The sequence below is a fragment of the Rattus norvegicus genome, chromosome 6 (assembly GCF_021556685.1).
Source record: "Rattus norvegicus strain SHRSP/BbbUtx chromosome 6, alternate assembly SHRSP_T2T, whole genome shotgun sequence".
Taxonomy (NCBI): domain Eukaryota; kingdom Metazoa; phylum Chordata; class Mammalia; order Rodentia; family Muridae; genus Rattus; species Rattus norvegicus.
In genome coordinates this window covers 11891195-11910536 of record NC_141539.1, presented here as the reverse complement: position 1 = coordinate 11910536, position 19342 = coordinate 11891195, and the positions used below count along the sequence as shown (strand labels likewise).

The window sequence follows — 19342 nt, the reverse complement described above, 5'->3', positions numbered from 1 at the left end:
GGGTTAGGACTGGCTGTTTTCCAAGTTCATGAATGTGTGTGTGTGTGTGTGTGTGTGTGTGTGTGTGTGTGTAGTGTATGCATGTAGTATGTGTGTGTAGTGTGTGTGTAGTGTATGCATGTAGTATGTGTGTGTAGTGTGTGTGTAGTGTATGCATGTAGTATGTGTGTGTAGTGTGTGTGTGTAGTGTATGCATGTAGTATGTGTGTGTAGTGTGTGTAGTATGTATGTGTGTGCAGTGTGTGTAGTATGTATGTGTGTGCAGTGTGTGTATAGTGTATGTATGTTTAGTATGTGCATGTTGTATGTATAGTATACATATGTATAATGTATATGTGTGTGTTATATGTGTACAGTGTGTAAGTGTATGTGTTGTATGTGTATGGTATGTGCATGTAGTGTATATGTGCTTATAGTGTGTGTGTATGGTATGCGTATGTAGTGTGTGTATGATGTGTGAGTGTAGAATGGGTGTGCAGTGTGTGCATGTAGTGTGTATTTTGTGTGTAGTTTGTATGTGTGTGTATTGTATTTTTTGTGTGTGCATTTGTGTGTGCTCGCCACTATAAGATTAATAACTAGATTCTGGTTTAATAGAACTTATATCAGTAGGAGATTATGCCAGGTATCATTCTTTTTTAATTAATTAAGTTATTTATTCAGGTGTCATTCTTTTTTAATTAATTAACTTATTTATTCATTTTACATCCTGATTGCTGACCCCTCCAAGTCTTCCCCTTTACACAGCTCCTATTCCCCACCTCCCTCCCCTTGTCCTCTGAGAGGTTGGAAGCCCCTCCCTGGGTATCCCCCACCCTGGCACATCAGGGATAGGCACATCCTCTCCCATTGAGGCCAGACAAGGCAGCCCAGTTAGGGGACCGTACTCTAAAGATAGACAACAGCTCTATGGACAGCCCCTGCTCCAGTTGTTAGGGGACCCACATGAAGACCTAGATGCACATCTTCTACACATGTCCAGGGGGTCTAGGTCCGGTTACGGCATGCTCTTTGGTTGGTGGTTCAGTCTCTGAGAGCCCAAGGGTCCAGGTGAGTTGACACTGTTGGTCTTCCTGTAGAGTTCCTATGCCCTTTGGGCCCTCAATTCTTCCCCCAGCTCTGTTTCAGTTTTCTTCATTAATACAACTGGAATAACAATTCTCTCAAATGTTCTAGAGAGATTTCATCAAGCTAGGGCAGGACACCAAGTAAATAGTTACCAATAGTTCTGAAGTGATCTTGGCTTGGTTTTGAAAATGAGCAAGAAGCTATTGGGAGTTGTGAGAAAATAAGTTGGCAAATGCCAGTCAGAAAGCATGTGAGGAGAGAGAAAGCTGAATGATACTGAATGATAGTGTTTCCATGTCACTCAGAAGATCTTTCTTAATTGTCGTCACTTTCTGCATGCAGCTGATTCCAGTGTCTGAACTAATCATTTTCCTCCTATGATTAATTCATGGCCATTTCATGTTGTTTGAGGGAGTATTTATGAGAGGGTTTCCTTCAGACACTCAAAGCCACTACGTAAGTATTCTTACAGTTGTCCCAAAAACTTGTAGGACTTAAGAATTGAGAAAAGATTAACAGTCAGCCATAGCAAAACCAGTGCCAAGTGGTGTGTGAGCATTGAGATAGCTTAGGACATGCTTCTTCAAGGAAAGAGTCAATACTCAACATTGGTTGAGTACTCACAATGACTCAAGACTTCTGGACCAAAGGCTCTGAAGGAAGTGAATCAGGACATTATAGGTATCTTAGTTTAGGTTTTACTGCCGTGAACAGACACCATGACCAAGGCAACTCTTATAAGGACAATGTTTAACTGGGACTGGCTTATAGGTTCAGAGGTTCAGTCCATCGCACCATCCAGGCAGGCATGGTTCAGGAGGAGCTGAGAGGTCTACACCTTCATCTGAAGGCTGCTAGCAGAATACTGACTTCCAGGCAGCTAGGATGAGGGTCTTAAAGCCCACACCACAGTGACACACCTACTCCAACAAGGCCATACCTACTACAACAGGGCCACACTTTCTTATAGTGCCACTCTCTTGGCCAAGCATATACAATCCATCACATCCAGTGAACGCATTCATGTGAGAAATATAGTCTTCTGAATAGAAGGAATTGCCCTTGCCACCAGGAAGAAAACACACCTTCTCTCTGAGAGCAGACTTCAGTCAGCAGGTGACAGAGGGGACTCGCTGCTTTCACAAGTGGCTGTGAGAGTTACACAGAGCCACCTGTGACTTTAATTATTCTACATGACAGAAGGACAATGGAGTGCTATGAGTACTTCCTTTTGGCAACAAAAGACACTGGGTCACAAAGAGATGGAGTAAATCAACCACAGCAACAACCAAGCCAACTGACCTAGAATGCCTTTTCCTCTGGCCAATATTGCCCGGAAGTGGGCCTTGGAATCCTCAGCCCTGTGTTGGGAAGCAGGGCAGCACACCTCGCTTCTCTTGGAGAAAACGCTACCCTCTCTATTCTTCTCACAAAGCCACCCGCCAGCAGTTCATTTCTTGCAGGTAAGGTAGAGGAATTTCAGAAACTTCATTGCTGAACAATGCTTTAACTCAACAGTTTCTTAGAGAGCACGCAGAAGGAGTAATGCAAACAAGGTTCTCTGGTTCTATTTTTGAGGACAATCCCAGCAAGCACCTTTCCCCACCATTATTTAATCAGAGCTCTTGGAAACCCAGGGGGCAGTGGAGGGAGAGGGCTTTTTGCTGTGGTGTGTTTGCTTCCTATATTTCTCCTGGAATCATGTCTGCTTGGCTTACTGATTAAAAACACAGTTTTATTGCTCTCTGCACTGCCATGCCAATAAATTTCCGAAAGAGAAAGCCATATTCTACTGTACTCCATGCAGCATCAATAAAACTGACAGCCAAATTCTGATTCCAGAATCTTTATTGCTGCGGATAATGCAGTGCAGAACATGTTTTGGAGAGTGTTTCCGTAAAAGCTTCAGCCGAACCCTTCAGAGCTGTTTATTCATGCAAATGGAGCTCACAGCCCAAGTCTCTGGGTAGACAGCATCCTCTTCCAAACAGGAGCTGCACGCTGTGGTTCCCACAGGAGCAGTTTGGTTTAGATTTGACCAGGGAGGTTGCCTGAACTCTTGATTGATGGAGGGCTGAGGGCTGAGGGGCAAAGGTTGGGCTGAAGTGAGAGAGCTGTAGATCATGCACTGGCTGTCCCAAGTGCAAGATGAAATTTTCCAGTTGATGTGGGTTCTGTGGAGCAGGAGAGGCAGCTGAGAAGAGAATATGGAGTCCCCACCACCAGAAGGAGAGAATAGCCGGTGGCTTTGTGGCTGTGACGAGGTCAAGAGAGAGGCCTGGGGCCAGAGGATAAGGAGAGAGCTGAAGCAAGGAGGTGCCTGGTGCTCTCACAACCGATGTACTCCTAGGAAGCAGCATGAGGAGCTCGGTCCTGTGGCTCCAAAACAGATTCAAAATGGTTTCCCACTGCCACACATTCCATTCCAAATGTTATGTCTTCTTTTCTGATTTGCCTTCAAGTGACAGCTGTTTCTGTGCACTCAAGTGGCTTTCACAAGTGACCAACAATTTAAAAAAATATATTGACCAATAGTTTTAAGGGGCACGGTGACATTTTCCTGAAAAGATACAACGTGTAACGGGCAGATGGAGTAATTGGTACAACCACCACCTCGGCAGGCGTTTCTTTGTGCTGGAAACTGGGAAGCGTTCAAAATCCTCTCTCCTTGCTATTGCGAAGCAGTCAATTACTTGTCACGATAGTTAACCTACCCTGTTGTAGGAGGGTGGAATTCCTCTTCCTGTCCACCCACGGTTTGTTAGTACCCATTCGGACAGCCTCCCTTTGAGTCCCTTCCTGACTGACACTGTTGTTGGAGTTACTCCTCCAATCTGGCTGGGGTTTGTTGAAAGCCATTTGAAAGCCTCCTCTTTTGATGGGATGTCTCGATTATTCATTCCTTGGTGCCAGGAATTTTTAGAAATAGGAACAATTTTGCAAACAAGTCTAACAATCTTACTCTCACAAACACTGAACACATGAGCATACCTTAGGATTATTATCAATGCTGAATAAAGAAGAGCAGAAACCACAGAAAGGGACTTAAAAGTTAACTCAAACCAGACTAGTTGATCAATGATCATGTTATCACAGTGAAGAAATACGCTCAATTCAGTCCTTGTACCTGAGGAATAAAAGAAGAAAAATCTGTTTCCATTCTTTTCCTTCCCATTCATTTGTATTTTGCGGTTAGATGTGCTTTCATTCCAAAATAACCCCTGTAGAAAAGTTAATATAGGGCAGAGTTCTAGGAGAAAGGGGACAAGAGTCCAGAGTGAGGCTAGGACAGCAGCTCCTAAGGGCAGCATCTAGATAAGAACGGATACTATGCACATAGCAGAGAAGCTATGTTCTGTCAAAGCAAGTGGATGACACCCCTAACTATATATCTATCCCTAGGGGAGAGGGACGCAGGAGTGGGGACAAGGAACACCAGCAGCAGATAGGGCCTCATTCCTAGATGACTTCTGGGGCTACCAGGCAGCTGCCATGATGAAGAATCAAAATGGGAACTGTCAGAGTGTAATATAATAGTAAAAACATACCTTTTAGACATGTAAAAGCAGCATAGTCAGATCCCCACTACCCCCAAGGCTGCCCCTGATAACCAGCATCCAGTGACGTCACTCACTCACCCAAGCAGACACAGTCCTAGAACTCCATGATGCCCACTGTACAGTATATAAGCTAGAGAGGACCAGATGCACTCTGCACATCTGGAGAGAAATCTCCTTGACCTGTCCTACGGTTGGAGAGTCTCCCTCAGGATCCTGACCCTCGAATCAGAGACTGCTCTTAGAGACTGGACCTGACGTTCAGCTAAGATACATCCTTGGGGAGATAGGCTTAGGGCTGTGGTTTAACTGTGAATCTTGTGTGACGACCTTCAGCACAACAGAATAAACTAAGTACGTGAGACTGTCTTGGTAAATGATTGATGTGGGAGGACCCAGCCTACAGTGGACTGCAGCCCCACAGGAAGGGAGGCCTGCACTGTGTAAGGGAGCCGGAGAGGGAGCCAGCAAATAGTGTTTCTCCATGTTTTCCACTCCAGGTTCCTGTCTGTACTTCCTTCAGCGAGGGACTGTTACCTGAAAGCGTAAGCTGAAATAAAACTTTCCCACCTCGAGTTTTTTTTGAGAATGAAACTAGAAACATTGGAATCCCAGTAAAGCCACGGCATGTTTGAAGTGTGGCACAGCCATCTCTGGATGCAGGGTTGCCCCCTAGTGCCCATGTCCATGCCATTTTGGTGCTGGTTTTACTCAATTTCCTTATCCTGGAGTCTGCTTGTTAACCTTAGACCCCATCGAGTCCTGTTATCATGAACACCGGATCTGCATTCTTGAGGGAACACTGCTGCCCCAGCACAGTTTCTCAGCTCTCTGTGTAACTCAGTAGCTCATACTGTTGAGGTCTGGTGGTCAAAGTAGGCCTCTGGGCACAGATGGGGACCCTGTATTGGGCTGTCTTCTGCCGTGCAGTTAGTTCTTTCAGTAAATGTTCTAGAATGTTCTGGTGGGCTGTCAAAATTATCCTTTAAGACATAGGCTCATTCTCTATCTGTGACATCCATGGAATGGTGCTTCAGGGCATAGGCCCTCATCCTAACATTATACCTCACTCTTCTCTTGGGGGTTGTAGAGGAAGGCACCACTCCTTTCTCGTGGTGGGCATTTCAGAAGGACCATTCTATACCCAAAGCTCAGGCTACGACAGCCCTTTTAAAAACCTGGGCTACTAACTGTACCCTGATTTTAACTTACCCCAATTGCCAAGCTCTGAGCGCACCATGTGGCAGAGTTAAGCAACTCAAAGTTCTTGTCATTCAGATAAACCCAATTCCCTTGAAGAAAACAAGGTGGGTTACTGTGCCGCCCTAGTGGTTCTGATGTCTCTTGGACCCTCAGAGAGGGGCTTAGGTTCCTCTTTCTTTGTTTTGAGTTTGACAGTCGTGGGAGGAGCTAGTTTGTTCTCTTCACCAGCTTGCTAAGTCAGCTCTCAAAGTAAGGTTAGTTTGGAGAACTTCAGGGAGCCTCCAGTGCCCTGCCTTTAAGGAAGGAGATAGATTTAGAAATTCTTGGTTAAGAAAACCTATCAATTGAGATACATTTGAATTATCAAAGGGTCTTTGTTCTACAGAAGGATTCACCACATGGTTCCTTTAAATAGCAAACTCTCTAGGTGAATGAAAAAAATAGACTTCAATTGACAGTCTTTTAAAAAGACAGGTTCTGGTTGCATAAAGCAAATGATAGCTATAGGGTTCTCACCTCCCTGAGGTTTCTCAGAGTGCAGGCTGCTTCCCCAGGCAGCCCTGCCTTCTGAAAGCCCTAGGCAGAGCTTCTGAGAGCCCTAGGCAGAGCTACACCAGAGCAGGGCAGGCTCCAAGGAGAAATCCAGCATTCATCTGAAGTCCCCAAAGTCTGGGTAGAGTCTTAGGTCATCTTTTGGGAGCTCTTACTGCTCCTTCTGCCCAGTGTGGAGCAGGAGAGAAATAATATTATTAGCCACTTTCTAACTGTGTAAGAATGCTACCCACATTATTCAGTCAAGCTAGCTATAAACACACATATATTTTCTACAGACCATTAGCTTATTGCTAGAGCTGCAGCTTGAATTTTAAAAGGGAGAGCTCAGAGGTCAAAGATTTTGATTTTTTTAAACTTTTCATAGATAAACTTGTTGAAAAGTGGGCATGTGTATTTAAATTCAAAGAACATTAATGCTCTCGTGTTTATTAAATAAGGTTTTATTCTACAGTTAACAGACACAGATTTCCCTGCTCTTTTTGTACCTTCTTAGTAATTACAACAACACTTGCTTTTGTTTAGAATGACATGGAAATAGTTTTTCTCCATTTAAATGATTTACATGTTAAACCTTCCAAGGAATGGCACTGTTAAGGTGATGTCATCACTGGGGATAGCTCCATTGTGTTCTCTAGGCTTTAGATTTTACCTGGAGCGAGCTGAGGCTTACATGCTAACTCCACGAGAGGTAGGTATAGGTGGGGCATCTGCTGGCTATGCTTTACAGCAGGAAACTTTGGAGGGCCCTCGTGAACAGTGGCTACGTGATTACTTCAGTGATCTGATGGTTGCTGGAGATGTTTGCTGTGTTATGTCTGTTAGCCAGAGTGAGGGCCTCCCTTACAGGTTATTTGTCTCAACTTCTTACTACACAGAGGCAAACTCATGCTAAAAAAATGAGCAGTGACTTCCTGAAGCATGTGGTAATTCAAGGACAGATCTCAAGTATGGTCACCACATCTGTGGTCCAATGCAGTACTCTCCAGTCACACAACTATACTGTCTTTTGCATTTCCTGTGAAAATCTCACCATCTGTGAGATGCCCTTGCTATTGCCCTTGGTGTTTTTGAGGGCACACTCACAGTCTTTAATTTAAAGGTGTAGCTGAAACTTAGAGCCCATGGGAATTGGTTTCTCTCCTTTTTTCTGTCCTGTTCTGGGCCAACTGACTTCACTTCTTTTATAAACACTTCTTCCCTTCCATCATTAACAGCTAGTTTCTGCTGACTTCTGCCTAGTCTTGTCTTCCAGTCTCTTTGTTCCCTAATCACTACTCCTGGATGTTCTTTACATTGAACATTTTGGAGTGTCCTAAAAGGTTCTTTCTCCATTGCACTTGGATTTCTTCATGTCCTGTCAATTTCTCTTCCTGATAGCTCCCATTAAACCACTCTAGTGCTCAAGCATCTTCTGTGATGGCCCTTGGGCAACTTAACAATCCACAAATGTCTTAGATGGACTGTACTTATACATAAACATGTACTGTCCAATATGACAGTCACTAGCCCACATGTGACTGGTCTTGAATTGGCTAGAAATGTGTGTGAATTGTAATGGCTTGCAAGTCTCAGAAATATAATAATCATTGAAGACTTAGAAGAAAAACTGTAAAATAGCTCGATAAGTTTTGAATTGCTTGCTAATTGAGATGATAACATTTTACATATACTAAATTAAATAGTTTATTAAAATTCATTTACCTTCAGAAAACTTCTTGCATGTGACTGTTAGAAAAATTTAAATTATGCCTGTGGCTCACATCTTCCTTTTGGATAATGTCTTCTTAGACAGATATGATTGTTTGTGCTTCTTGAACTTGCCTCATGTATCCCTGACATCATTCATATTGTTTCTACCATCTGGCATATCTACAGTCTGCTTCACCGACTAAATTCTACCCTTACTTGTAGGTCTCAGACTATGCACTCAAAGGAATGTACCTTCCCTTGTAACTGTATGCTTTTGTCTATGAGCAGTATGAAATGCATGGGACTTGTACTGGAACCAAAGAACTCAGCTTCAATTTATAGATTTGTTTCAGATCAATAGAATGCATATCACCTGTAAGATCCACAGGTTTGATACAAAATTTAAAAATACCAATATAAAGGGTGGGTGGGGGAAGAGATAATCAACATTAAGGATGTTTGAAAGTGTCTTCTGGAAATCTAGTACTTTATAAGCTTCATATATATATATATAAATATAATAGAGTTTAATTCAAATTATCTTACACAGGAGAGAGAGATAATGTCTATGGTGGTTTGAATAAGAATGGCTTAGTCATCTTGGAGTGTAATTATTTGAAAGGATTAGAAGGATTAGTAGTGTGGTCTTGTTGAAGTAGGTGGGCTGTTTTGGAGGAAATGTGACACTGGGAGGAGGCTTTGAGGTTTCAAACACCTGTTCCTGGCCCAGTCTCTTTTTTTGTCTCTCCGTTTGAAGATTAGTAACACTCTCACCTACTGCTCCAGTGCCTGCCCACATGCCCATGCTTTCTGCAATGATCACAATGTGCTAATCCTCTGAAACTGCAAGCAAATCCCCAACTAAATGCTTTCTTTCTAAGTTTCTTTGGTCATGGTGTCCCTTCATGACAATACAACAGTGACTAATATAATGTCTTTCCCAGAAGCTCTAGTTTGTTAAATGAAAAACCCAATGTCAGGTGTGGGATACAACCCTCAAGTTGTTCATCAGGGGTGTCATGAAGAACCCCAAACTAATACAGGCTATCGTCACTGCTCTTAGTTGCCCACAAAAGACCCTGTTGCTGAAGATACTATATTCTCTGGTTGTAGAACATGGGGAAATTGAGTTGGTGCTAACTGAGTTGATTTCCTTTCTGTTGGCTAGATTTCATAGTACTGGAAGGTGTTATGTAGGCCGCTAGCAGTAAACGAAAGTAATCTACAGTCTTCCTTAACTGTAAAATCTATGAATTACAATAATGACTGGTGTGGCAAGATATGACAAAGGCGCAATAATGGCATGAATGCTAGGAGGTCATCAACTGCTTGCTGGTTGTATTTAAGGCCCACTTCACAGGAGGAAATGCACATTTAATATTACCAATTTGGCTGAGGACACATGGTTGGGGATCTCACAGGTCCTTAAGGTGAGTATAGTACTATTAATTTCCTAAATTAACATAGTATCAAATGCTCTCAAAAACTCCTATCTCAATGCCGATACACTGGTGCAGCTCTTAGGTATCAGTGAAGTTTCTTTGTCTAATGGTAGTGAATGCAGAAACTCGTAACTGACCAAAGGACAGAGAATAAGTGTCATGGAATGTTCAGACAGAAACGGGACATCTGTATATTCCTCCTCTCCACATCAAGGCTAAAGGACTATTGCAGAAGAGGGAGAGGAAATAATGTAGGTACCAGAGATTGGGGAGAACCATAGTGTCTTTTGGACATAACAAGATTGCTATACTTGGGGTTGGGGATTTAGCTCAGTGGTAGAGCGCTTGCCTAACAGGTGCGAGGCCCTGGGTTCGGTCCCCAGCTCCGAAAAAAAAAAGAAGAAAAAAAAAAAGCAAAGATTGCTATACTTATGAACTCATACCAGCTGTGATAGTCTGCACAAAATCTGCACAAGGTCTAGCCTGCCAATATTGTAGAATTTTGAGGAGGGAGGGTCATTATACCCCACTCCTGAGGTGCTACTGTCAATTGATGGCTTCTGGAGGAGGGGAAGTCAGTTTTCTTTAGAGGTATGATCCCCACTGGGTTTATCACTTTCCAGTGGATGAGTATGCGGGCAGTTCAGATTTCACTTATTAGGTTTTTTTCTTAAAGTGAAGTTGTGAAGCTGGCAAGGAGTATGATGAGGTAGATGTGAGAGGAGTTGGGGCAAATACGATTAGGACATATTATATGTAATTCTCAAATAATTGATAAAATATTATATTTAAAAATCTTATATAATACTAATCCAATACTTAGCACAAGAAAAGAACTCACATCTGCATTTATTTACAGCTTCTTACTATGAACCAATGAAGCTATATATAACATGGCAACTTCTTGGCAGGGTCTAGTATGGACAAGTTCAATGATATGGAGTAGTCTTCTGTTTGTCCTGGGTCAATAAAGTTCTATACATGTGTATCATTCTTCCGTTTGCCTCTCCACTGGTTAGGGGAGGACAACCAAGTGGGAGAATGGGCAATCCAACTTGGTACTTTTCTCTTGGACTCAGCTCTCACAAGCTCCACTTGATAGCCTTTTAGGGAGATGTCATAGAACAACTTTCTGTGAAATGTTTTGACTCTAGGGAGCCACTTTAAGAGTTTGAATTTGCTCATTGATTTAAAAAATTCCGGCCAGTTGGAACTTCCCCAGTGGGAAATGTAGTTTGAGTGACTTGCCATTTCTAGAGAACCCAAGAAGCTCCTTCAAGGAGTTTATGAAATACCATGTGAATGAAGATGTTAAGAAGATTCTGTAGATAATGGCTTTTCCAAGTCATTTGTGCAACAACTAAATTAAAAATATAAAGCCTCAGAGGAAAATGGTAAACACATCTAAGCCCTCACTCAAAATCCATTTAAAGTTTTCTAAAGACACACAGCAAAATAACTCAACCTGCCCTCTAAACTAGAATTCTTCCAGCAATAATATAACATGACAAGAATAACTCTGGCAAATGAAACAACATGTTGAATTCTCCCCAGGGAATGTCTGTGTCATCTGTAATGGTTTCTCAACAATATTTCTCAGAGGTAGAGAATATTATGTTGTCAGGGCAGTGACCCTGTGGATATGCTTCAGGAAGCTCCATCATTTATTACAAGCTTCTTGGTCCCAACACTTCAAAATGTCTTTCCCCCTCATTTTCTTTGGAACTGAACATGTACATACTGGCTGCAGCTGATATTCTGTTAATTAATCTGGGAATGGAATTGAAGTACCTGAAATTACAAAATCTAACTCTGTGAACTAGCCATTTGTGAAAGCTTCTTTGTCCCTTTGGTTAAGATGGTTCCTATCTCTAAACTCCACCATGTTTATGATATTCATGTGGTTTGTAACCACCTGGATTTTCTTCAGTCATCTGAGCATTGGTCCTTTCTCTCATCTGACTGGAAGGTTGAGAGTTCCTTGCAGGGTAGGGCATGGGGGTCTCTGACTCCTACAGTTCAGTGTACAGATTGAGTGGTCAGCACGTCTGACCTGAATGTTTTCTGTGGCTGGTTGAAGCCCTGGGATGGGAAATGAGGAAAGAAAAGTACTCAAAGGGGGCCTGGCTGTCCTACAGGGCAGCTGAGTCTGAAGTCAGCTTAGCCCTGGGGGAGGCATCTTACAGAGGCAGCTCCGGCAGGGTGGTCAGAATATTAGACTCCAGGCAATAATGAACTCTGTGTTTTGAGGTTTTGACTCATTGACCTCCCAGGTTGAGTAGAAGCAGTGGCTACGTTCCTTAATGAACCCCTCCTAGGCACACTACTGTGTGGGCAGGCTTGGCTGTTAGAGGACAGATCTTTGCTGTGCAGCTTTGTATCTGGGGTGTGAGCTGTTCAGTCTTCCTGAGTCGTCAGTTTGTTGTGGTGATACTTTGTCATGATGTGAAACCTTGATTTTTCTATCCTCTTGGCTCTGCTGCTCTTTCTGTCCCAAGCCCCAGGCAGAGACAAGAGCCACATTCTCTTCATACAAGGCCTGGAGTTTTATTGTTAGGCCAAACCACAGTGAAAATTAGAGAAGTGGGCCTCTGTTAGAAACTAGACTGCCCAGGATGTCGTCCTGATCTATTCAGACCACGTAGGGGCTGTGGCAGATTCTGCTGTATCACAGCATAGCATCCCTATTCCAGGGCTCAAAGATGCTACTGCTGATGATATTAGGAGAAGTTGGGGACCCAGGACTAACCTCAAGGAATCTGAGTCAAGGGCATCTATAACAGCAACAAAGGGCAAGGCCTTCCTTGTGCATACCATTTTGTTTGTGAACTGAGCTTTTCCAAATTTGGCTCAGGTGTTATTAAAGGGCTGTGGTTCCGGGCCATGTACACAGAGAGCAGCTGGGAGCAGTTTGCTGACTGGGAGGGGTCTCGTGGAAGCAAAGCCTAGTGAATGGTATTTTAGTTTTATTCTAAAAAAAATATCTGGGAGGAAATTTGCTAAACTTCATTAGAATCTGCAGTTTTCTCCAACCAAGAGAAAGTACGGGCACAGTGAACACCTGTTCTAAGGAGCCATCGCCCTTTCGGAACTGAGTAAGAAGGCTTCTCGCTATGATCTTGACTCAACTGCCAAACCTCATGGACAGTCAGATTACACACGGTTAAGGCACCTTGGCTGCCGCTCTGGAAGATAGCATTTTGGAAAGAGGTTTTGTGACTTTATTTTAAGAAATGGAGGCTGGGCTAGAGAGAGATGAATCAGTACTGAAGACCACTTGCTGCTCTTGCAGGGGACCCGAGTTTGATTCTTAGCATCCTGGTGACCGCTCACAGCCAACCATCTGCAGTTTCAATTCCAGGCGTCTGACACTTTCTTCTGCTTTCATTGGGCACCAGACACCTGTGTGGCCCACATACATACATGCAGACAAACACTTATATATACAAAACAAAAGTATTCTTTTAAAAATGTTTATTTAATTCCCCCTCTCTCTGGGTGCATGTCTGTGTGTGTGTGTATGTGTGTGTGTGTGTGTGTGTGTGTGTGTGTGTGTGTGTGTGTGTGTGAGTGTGTGTATGAATTTATGTGTACCACGTGCATGCAAGTGCTCACAGAGGCTGGCGGGTGTCAGAACTCTGGTACTAGAGTTATAGACGGTTGTAAGCCACCCGTTATGGGTACTGGGAAGCAAACTTGGGTCCTTTGCAAGAGCAGTGTGTGTGGGGTTATCTCTTCAGCCCTAAATAAATAATGTAAAAGAGAAAAAACAAACGAAGGCTGACTAGTGGGCTTGAGAAGCCGAGAGTGGCAGGTGAATGAGCAGAAATGAGCCCCAAATTCACAGATTTGGGTGTTAAACAATGAAAACCCCAGACAAACCATGGAATTATTGTTTCCTAGAGAGGATCTACAACCAAAGCCAAAGGAATTCTTATTTATGTGATCCAGTTGGAGTCCACGCTTTTCACTGAGATTTTAGGAGCGGTTTGTGTTTTAGTGTCCTGCTGGAGTATCATCCCTTGTTTTATTGATTGGTTGATTGACAGTTGCAGATTGCAACCCTGGATCTCAGGTTCTCGTGCCTGCCAGGCAAGCACTGTCACTGATGTACCTTCCCAGCCTGGCCTTGCCTCTCTGGAAATGCAACTGTTATTTACCATTTAAAGGACAAACTGAGAGCCAGCAGAGGGCAGGATCCGGATGCTAACACAACACAAAGATACAAAGGACCCCTTGACTACCCAAGAACCCTCACTGCTCCTGCTCTTGGGTAGATGGAGATTTAGAAAGCGATGTCAAGTGGTGGAATGAGTTACAGCATGCACTCCGTTTTCATGTTGGTTTATTTTTCTGGTCAGCTACACTCTGCTTTCCCAGGCTGGTTTTGCATTCACTCTGTAAACAAGGTTGACCTTGCATTCCTGGACCTAGGACACTCTTCCTGGCTTCCTGAATGCTGGGGTTGTAAACATGCACACCCAGCCTGTCTACTCAATTCAATCATCTATAGCTCATTACTGATCATCATAAGGCCCATGAAAGGCTATGTTAAATCAGATTTCTTCAAATAGTTCTCAGTCTAGCACACTGATTGGAAGTCGAAAACAGATGGAAGATTTGCCCTCAGAAGGCTTCTCTATTTTGGTTTGTCATAAATTTGGAAAAATAGTACTATTGGCCTCTAGAGGACAGTGGTCAGGGATACCGGTCAGTAGTCCACAACAAACCACTTCTTCCCCCTAATGTCAAGGTACTGGGGTTCAAACACCTGCTGCACTAGAGAACACTTAAACAACTGATAAAATATGGAAGAAAGATGTGACTACAGGCTATCAAGTCAAGTATGTGGAGAGGCTGGGGTAGGTTGTGTGTGTGTGTGTGTGTGTGTGTGTGTGTGTGTGTGTGTGTGTGTAGCTAGCATGGTGAATGCTTCAAGGAGAAGGGATTCCTAATCATGGTTTGCACTTTTCTCTTTGCATGCAAGTGCCAAACAATGATTTGAATTACTCAACTGTACAATTTTTTGTACAGTTCTCTGGGTAATTAATCAAAGATTTCCCATGACTTTCCATCTTCCCTTAATTTGTTTTTCTCCGAAGGGTCTGAGCGAGGGAAGAACTCATTTGGTTTGTTCTTTGCTTTCCTGCCAGGCCCCTCTGGTGGCCCCTGCAGTTCCTGCGTGTTTGCTCTTTATTTCAAGGTTCAGCTTCCTCTCCCGTGGCCCACAAAGTTTTCCTCTGGAGAACTCAGTCCCTCAGGATTCATTGGATCTCTAAGTTGCTTGAGCCTTATGCCCGCCCTCTCCTCCTACACTCATCTCCTAGGCGAGTTCGTCTCTCCTCAGATGGATCCTCACAGTAGACTGCATTCTCCACGTGTGTCTGGTGTCACTGTGCTGATGCTGTACTAGACCTGACCCCTGCTGGACAGGTGACAAGAGACAATGGAGTGTCAGATGCTCAGCTTCAGGTATCCTGCATTGCTGGGCTCTTAGGGTTTCTCCTCACAGAGTCTCCGGATCGTGCCATAAGCGAACATCTAGAAGTTTAATCTCTGTTAAGTAGGCACAACACGCAAAAAATAAATTGCCACAATTATTCTTAGCATTTACTTACTTGCAGGTTTTCAGAAACTGTTTCCATATCAAGCAGATCAACCTTTCTGTTGTCATAGAGACTAAGATCTTTATATAACTACTTGCAAGGTGAGATTTCTCCCCCCTCTTACCAGTTGCCTAGAGCTAATAAGAAAAAAGGGAAATTTAAATCATTTTTTTCTATTTATCCCCCCTCCATTAAAACAAGTGAAAATGTAGGAGGCTGTTTCTTGTGTCATAGTTTAGGTTTTAAACACTTATGTCTTTAATGAGAAATGGAAGGGGAAGAAAAATATGAATAATTTGAACAATGCCACTTTGAAAAATTGCCAGCATCACGTTGTCAGTGATAAGCGATTATCGCTCGTGCACTTTTTGTTCTTTTTAAACCAAGCAGTGAACTCCAGACAAAGGTCTTAGAAGGCAGGATTTCCAGCATCTGAAATGTCTGAAGCTCAATTGTATCTACCGAGGGATGCCGATGAAATCTCAGGCACTCTAAGGTCTTCCCTCCCTTTAACCTCCACAGCCTGGGTGTCTCCCTCCCTCTGCAAAGCCTGTCCCTGCCATTCATGTTCATGCCAGACCACAGTTCCCTTCTGGAAGTCTTCCTCCAAAACCTCAGCTCCTTTTGGTTTATTAACTTCTGAGAATTCATTATCCACTCTTCCGCCCTGGGATGGTTTTTCCATTGCCTTATTCATTTCTCATCACAAATGATAAATTTATGATAGGGATGCCAGCCTGTGGCCCTCCACTTGCCCATCCTTTGCTTCAACGTTGACTTCCACCCTTGCTACTCACCCTTGTCTTCAACACGCAGACCGCCCTGATGCTAAGACTAGCTCTTCCTGTGAGTTCTTAGATTACTGCTTCCCTCCTACTCCAGTCAAGAGCTCATTCTGACACCTATGTCCCCCTCATCCCTGGTGTCCTCTGTCATTCTCTATGAAATCCTTCCTCTATTCCTCTTCTCCTTTTTTGTTTTTTAAAGAAAAACAAAACAAAAACCCGTCCATTGTCCTTATTGGCCCCCATCTGTCTCTGAGTTTGGGCTTTTTAATTTTATGCTTTCTTCTTCTTATAAGTAGGCATGGGAACGAAGGGGGTGGAGAAGGGCACTTGTAGCTGGAGGAAGAGCAACACACTAGCTTTCAACCTCAGTGTTCCCTGGGGATTTCTCAGCATTTCTGATGATGGGCAGAGCCTGAGATCCAAGTCTGGCCTGGAGATGCCCCTGCTGCTGGCGGAAATTCACACTTGGAGAAACGTTGTTTCTGTGTGACAGCCTTTCTATCTTCTCATGGGCAGCTCTGTTTTTACATGAATGTTGCCTTCTCTGTACTGTTCTTACAATGGCTCTACCTTCCCTGAGCTCTCGCCTGAAGAGCAAGGTCACCTCTCAGCCATCTGATTTTAGGAAGCATGATTTGTAAGAGTTGCCGTGCTTGGTGTGGAACGTGTCTAGGAGACAATGTCTAGGAGAGCATGGTCTCAGTGATGGATGCTATGGTACCATTTGTAGAGGATGTTGAGGATTTCCTGGATAACGAAGGGCTTCTAAGGCTTCAGAACCATTCCTAAGAACTAGAATTTCTAGCTGTAATTTTATTGTTTCCACCCCCCTCCCCCAGTCCCCAGCCATAGTGAGCACTGCAACCATTTTGAAGCCTTGTTTAAACTGTGCCTTAGGGCAATGAGGTAGTGTCTTATATTTTCACTTTAGCTTCTTCAGGAAAGGGGCCTGTCAGGGGTCTCCCCCTGAGGCAACACGAGAACAGCTTAGCATCAAAGGGGACAGAACTTTGCTCGTCTATTCTTCCTTGGCTACAGGCACTTTCCAGCCAGGTCCAAAGTTGAAGATGTTGGGAGAAGTTTTTTAATTAAAAGAAATTTTCTTAGAAAGCCAAGCAGCTGCAGGAAGGAAGTGGATAACATTTTCCTTAGCAACATAATAGGCTAATGAGGGACCTGGAGCAAGTGATTCCATCTAGTCCCAAAGATTTTAGCTCTCAGAGTCCGCTAAACTTTACAAGGAGGGCTGCTAGTGACGCAGTCATACACGAGCAACTCAGAAGGCAAGGCCAGGACTTGGGAGGCAGGTTTCATGGATTTGCTGATTGATTGAAACAAATTCTATCAGCATGATCATCGCCTTCAGGGACTAGAACTGACAAGATAATTAATGGAAGCTAATTAATAGAAACCCCTCAACCCTTAACTGCTTCTCTCTACCACAGCTATTCCTAGAAGGCCATTAACTTGCCCACAGGGAACAGACCAAGTACTCAGGGAAGGAAAATTCCTCCAAGAAGCTGGCACAGACAGGATGCTGGCCTCCCAAGGGGAAATAGCATCAGATTAGATAAAGCACAGGGCAGATCTCCACCAGCTTGGGCCATTTGTGGTACCTCCTACTCCCTTTGGTTCTATTGAGATTTAAGTCGTTTAACAGGAAAGTCACCATTTCAAACATACAATGCCATGGTTTTAGTTTCCTTATGTGAAACCATTACTTCAGTCCGATTTTAGAAAAATCCATCACTCCTAACCTTAACACTATTAGCAGACACCCACTGCTGCTTACCCTTGCTCAAGCCCAGAGATTACTAATCTACCTGCCATCCATTCCTCTGGCCATCTGGCCACGTCCATAAACCAGGATCATTCAACCTGAGGAACCCTTTTCTACATGGAAGGACCGCTGGAATTTTAGCACTAATGGTTTCCTCTTGCCTTTATCCCACGGCGTCAGGACGCAGTGGGCATTTCCCTGCTTGCGGATGCTTGCAGTGCCTTTATCATGTCTGTGAGTGGAACAGCAGCAGCTAGAGAACAGGCGTTTCTTCTGCTGCTTGTCAGGTTGAGGCAAGTACATTGTTGCAGACACAAGAGCTCACCTGGTGGCCGGAAGCCAGATTGCGGGCATTCCTGCTGACAAATTAGGCCTTGGGCCTGAGTACTTTGCTCTTAGACATCACAGCTTGGAACCCAAGCAGCCTTCCTAGACCTGGCTGGCCAAGGCTCAGAACCACTAGTGAAGGACGGGTACCTAATTCACCAAACCTTTAGGCAGTTGCAGAAAGAGAGGCCTCCTGCAGTTTGGGGGCAGTTTTAAGTCACCTGCCTCAGTCAGGTCTGGGAAAGTGCAGGTCTGGGCTGTAAGCAAAGACAGCCTCAGGCTCTGGGTCCTCATCATTGGTAAGGGTGAGGAGCTGACCAGGTGCAGCCTTTCGCCCTGCTTTCCAGCAAAGGGACCCAACACCGAGTAACAAATGGCAGGCACCTGGGGCACCCTGTACTCACAGTCTGGCGAGGCCGGCTCGAGGGCCAGGACAGCGCAGGGCGCCATCCGGTGCGCAGTCGCAGGGCTCGGGGCAGCGCGACCCTGACAGCTCTCGGGACTGCAGCTGTGAAGGCTTCAGCAGCAGCACTGCCAGCACCAGCAGCTGTCTCAGAGCTGGGACTCGCCGCCCCATGGCCCGCCAGCCTGAGTGTGAGCTCCCGAGGTTGAGCCAGTATGCTGGACCGCCTGGGGGCTGCCAGCACCCTCTGCCCGCCCCTCGGCCTGCCTTCCCGCCCTCCGGCCCCCTCCTGCTCCAGCCCTTCCCTCTCTCCGCCCCCCACCCCCGCGAGTCCCTGCTTTCCTTGACCTGGAATTGTGGCCAGCCACCCCTTTGCTGTTTCCCCACGACCCATCCTCTACTCTAAACCTGCAAATGAACTGAGGGTTAGAATAAAGTCATGTGTGGTTAGCGCTTAGAGTGAGGCTTTGAACTATGCACTGCCAAGGTCCCCATGAAACCTGTCTTGGTTCTACGAGGTCTCTGTCCTTATCCACATCAGAAGAGGGAACGCCAGGCCTGCTGTGTCTCACTTAGCTCTAGGCTCTGCTCCTCCATACTTGACAAGTAATCTCTCCCCGTCTGCTTCCCCACTGATCACTCTGCTTTTCTTGGTGGTACCTGTTCTCCTCAGCATAGCTATTTGGGTCTGTCCTCTGTATCCCCTCTACACTGTGAGGCCCCTGAGAGCAAAATTCAATTTGGATTTGCTTTGCATTCTTTCTTTAGTTAACAAAGGTTTGCTATGTAAACAGGCGACTTGACTGTATTATTGAGCATCCGACCTCAACGGTGTTCACAGCGCTTTAAGACTGCAACAGACGCCTTGCTGTACATGCACATCACGTCTAAGCACCGCATCAGTGTTGTAAAGCGTTTGCAGCA

General features: G+C 44.5%; 1 protein-coding gene across 7 annotated transcripts in view; it reads right to left on the bottom strand.

Moving 5' to 3' along the window:
- The window catches only part of Lhcgr (luteinizing hormone/choriogonadotropin receptor), a 65793-nt gene extending 47129 nt beyond the window's left edge, over positions 1-18664 (bottom strand). For 2 of the 7 annotated variants that reach the window (NM_012978.3, NM_001433211.1), the window contains 1 exon segment: positions 18420-18635. In NM_012978.3, the coding sequence (NP_037110.1) occupies positions 18420-18592 (173 nt within the window). In that variant the 5' untranslated portion in view covers positions 18593-18635. 7 annotated transcript variants of the gene reach the window in all.
- Positions 18665-19342: the final 678 nt, after the last annotated feature.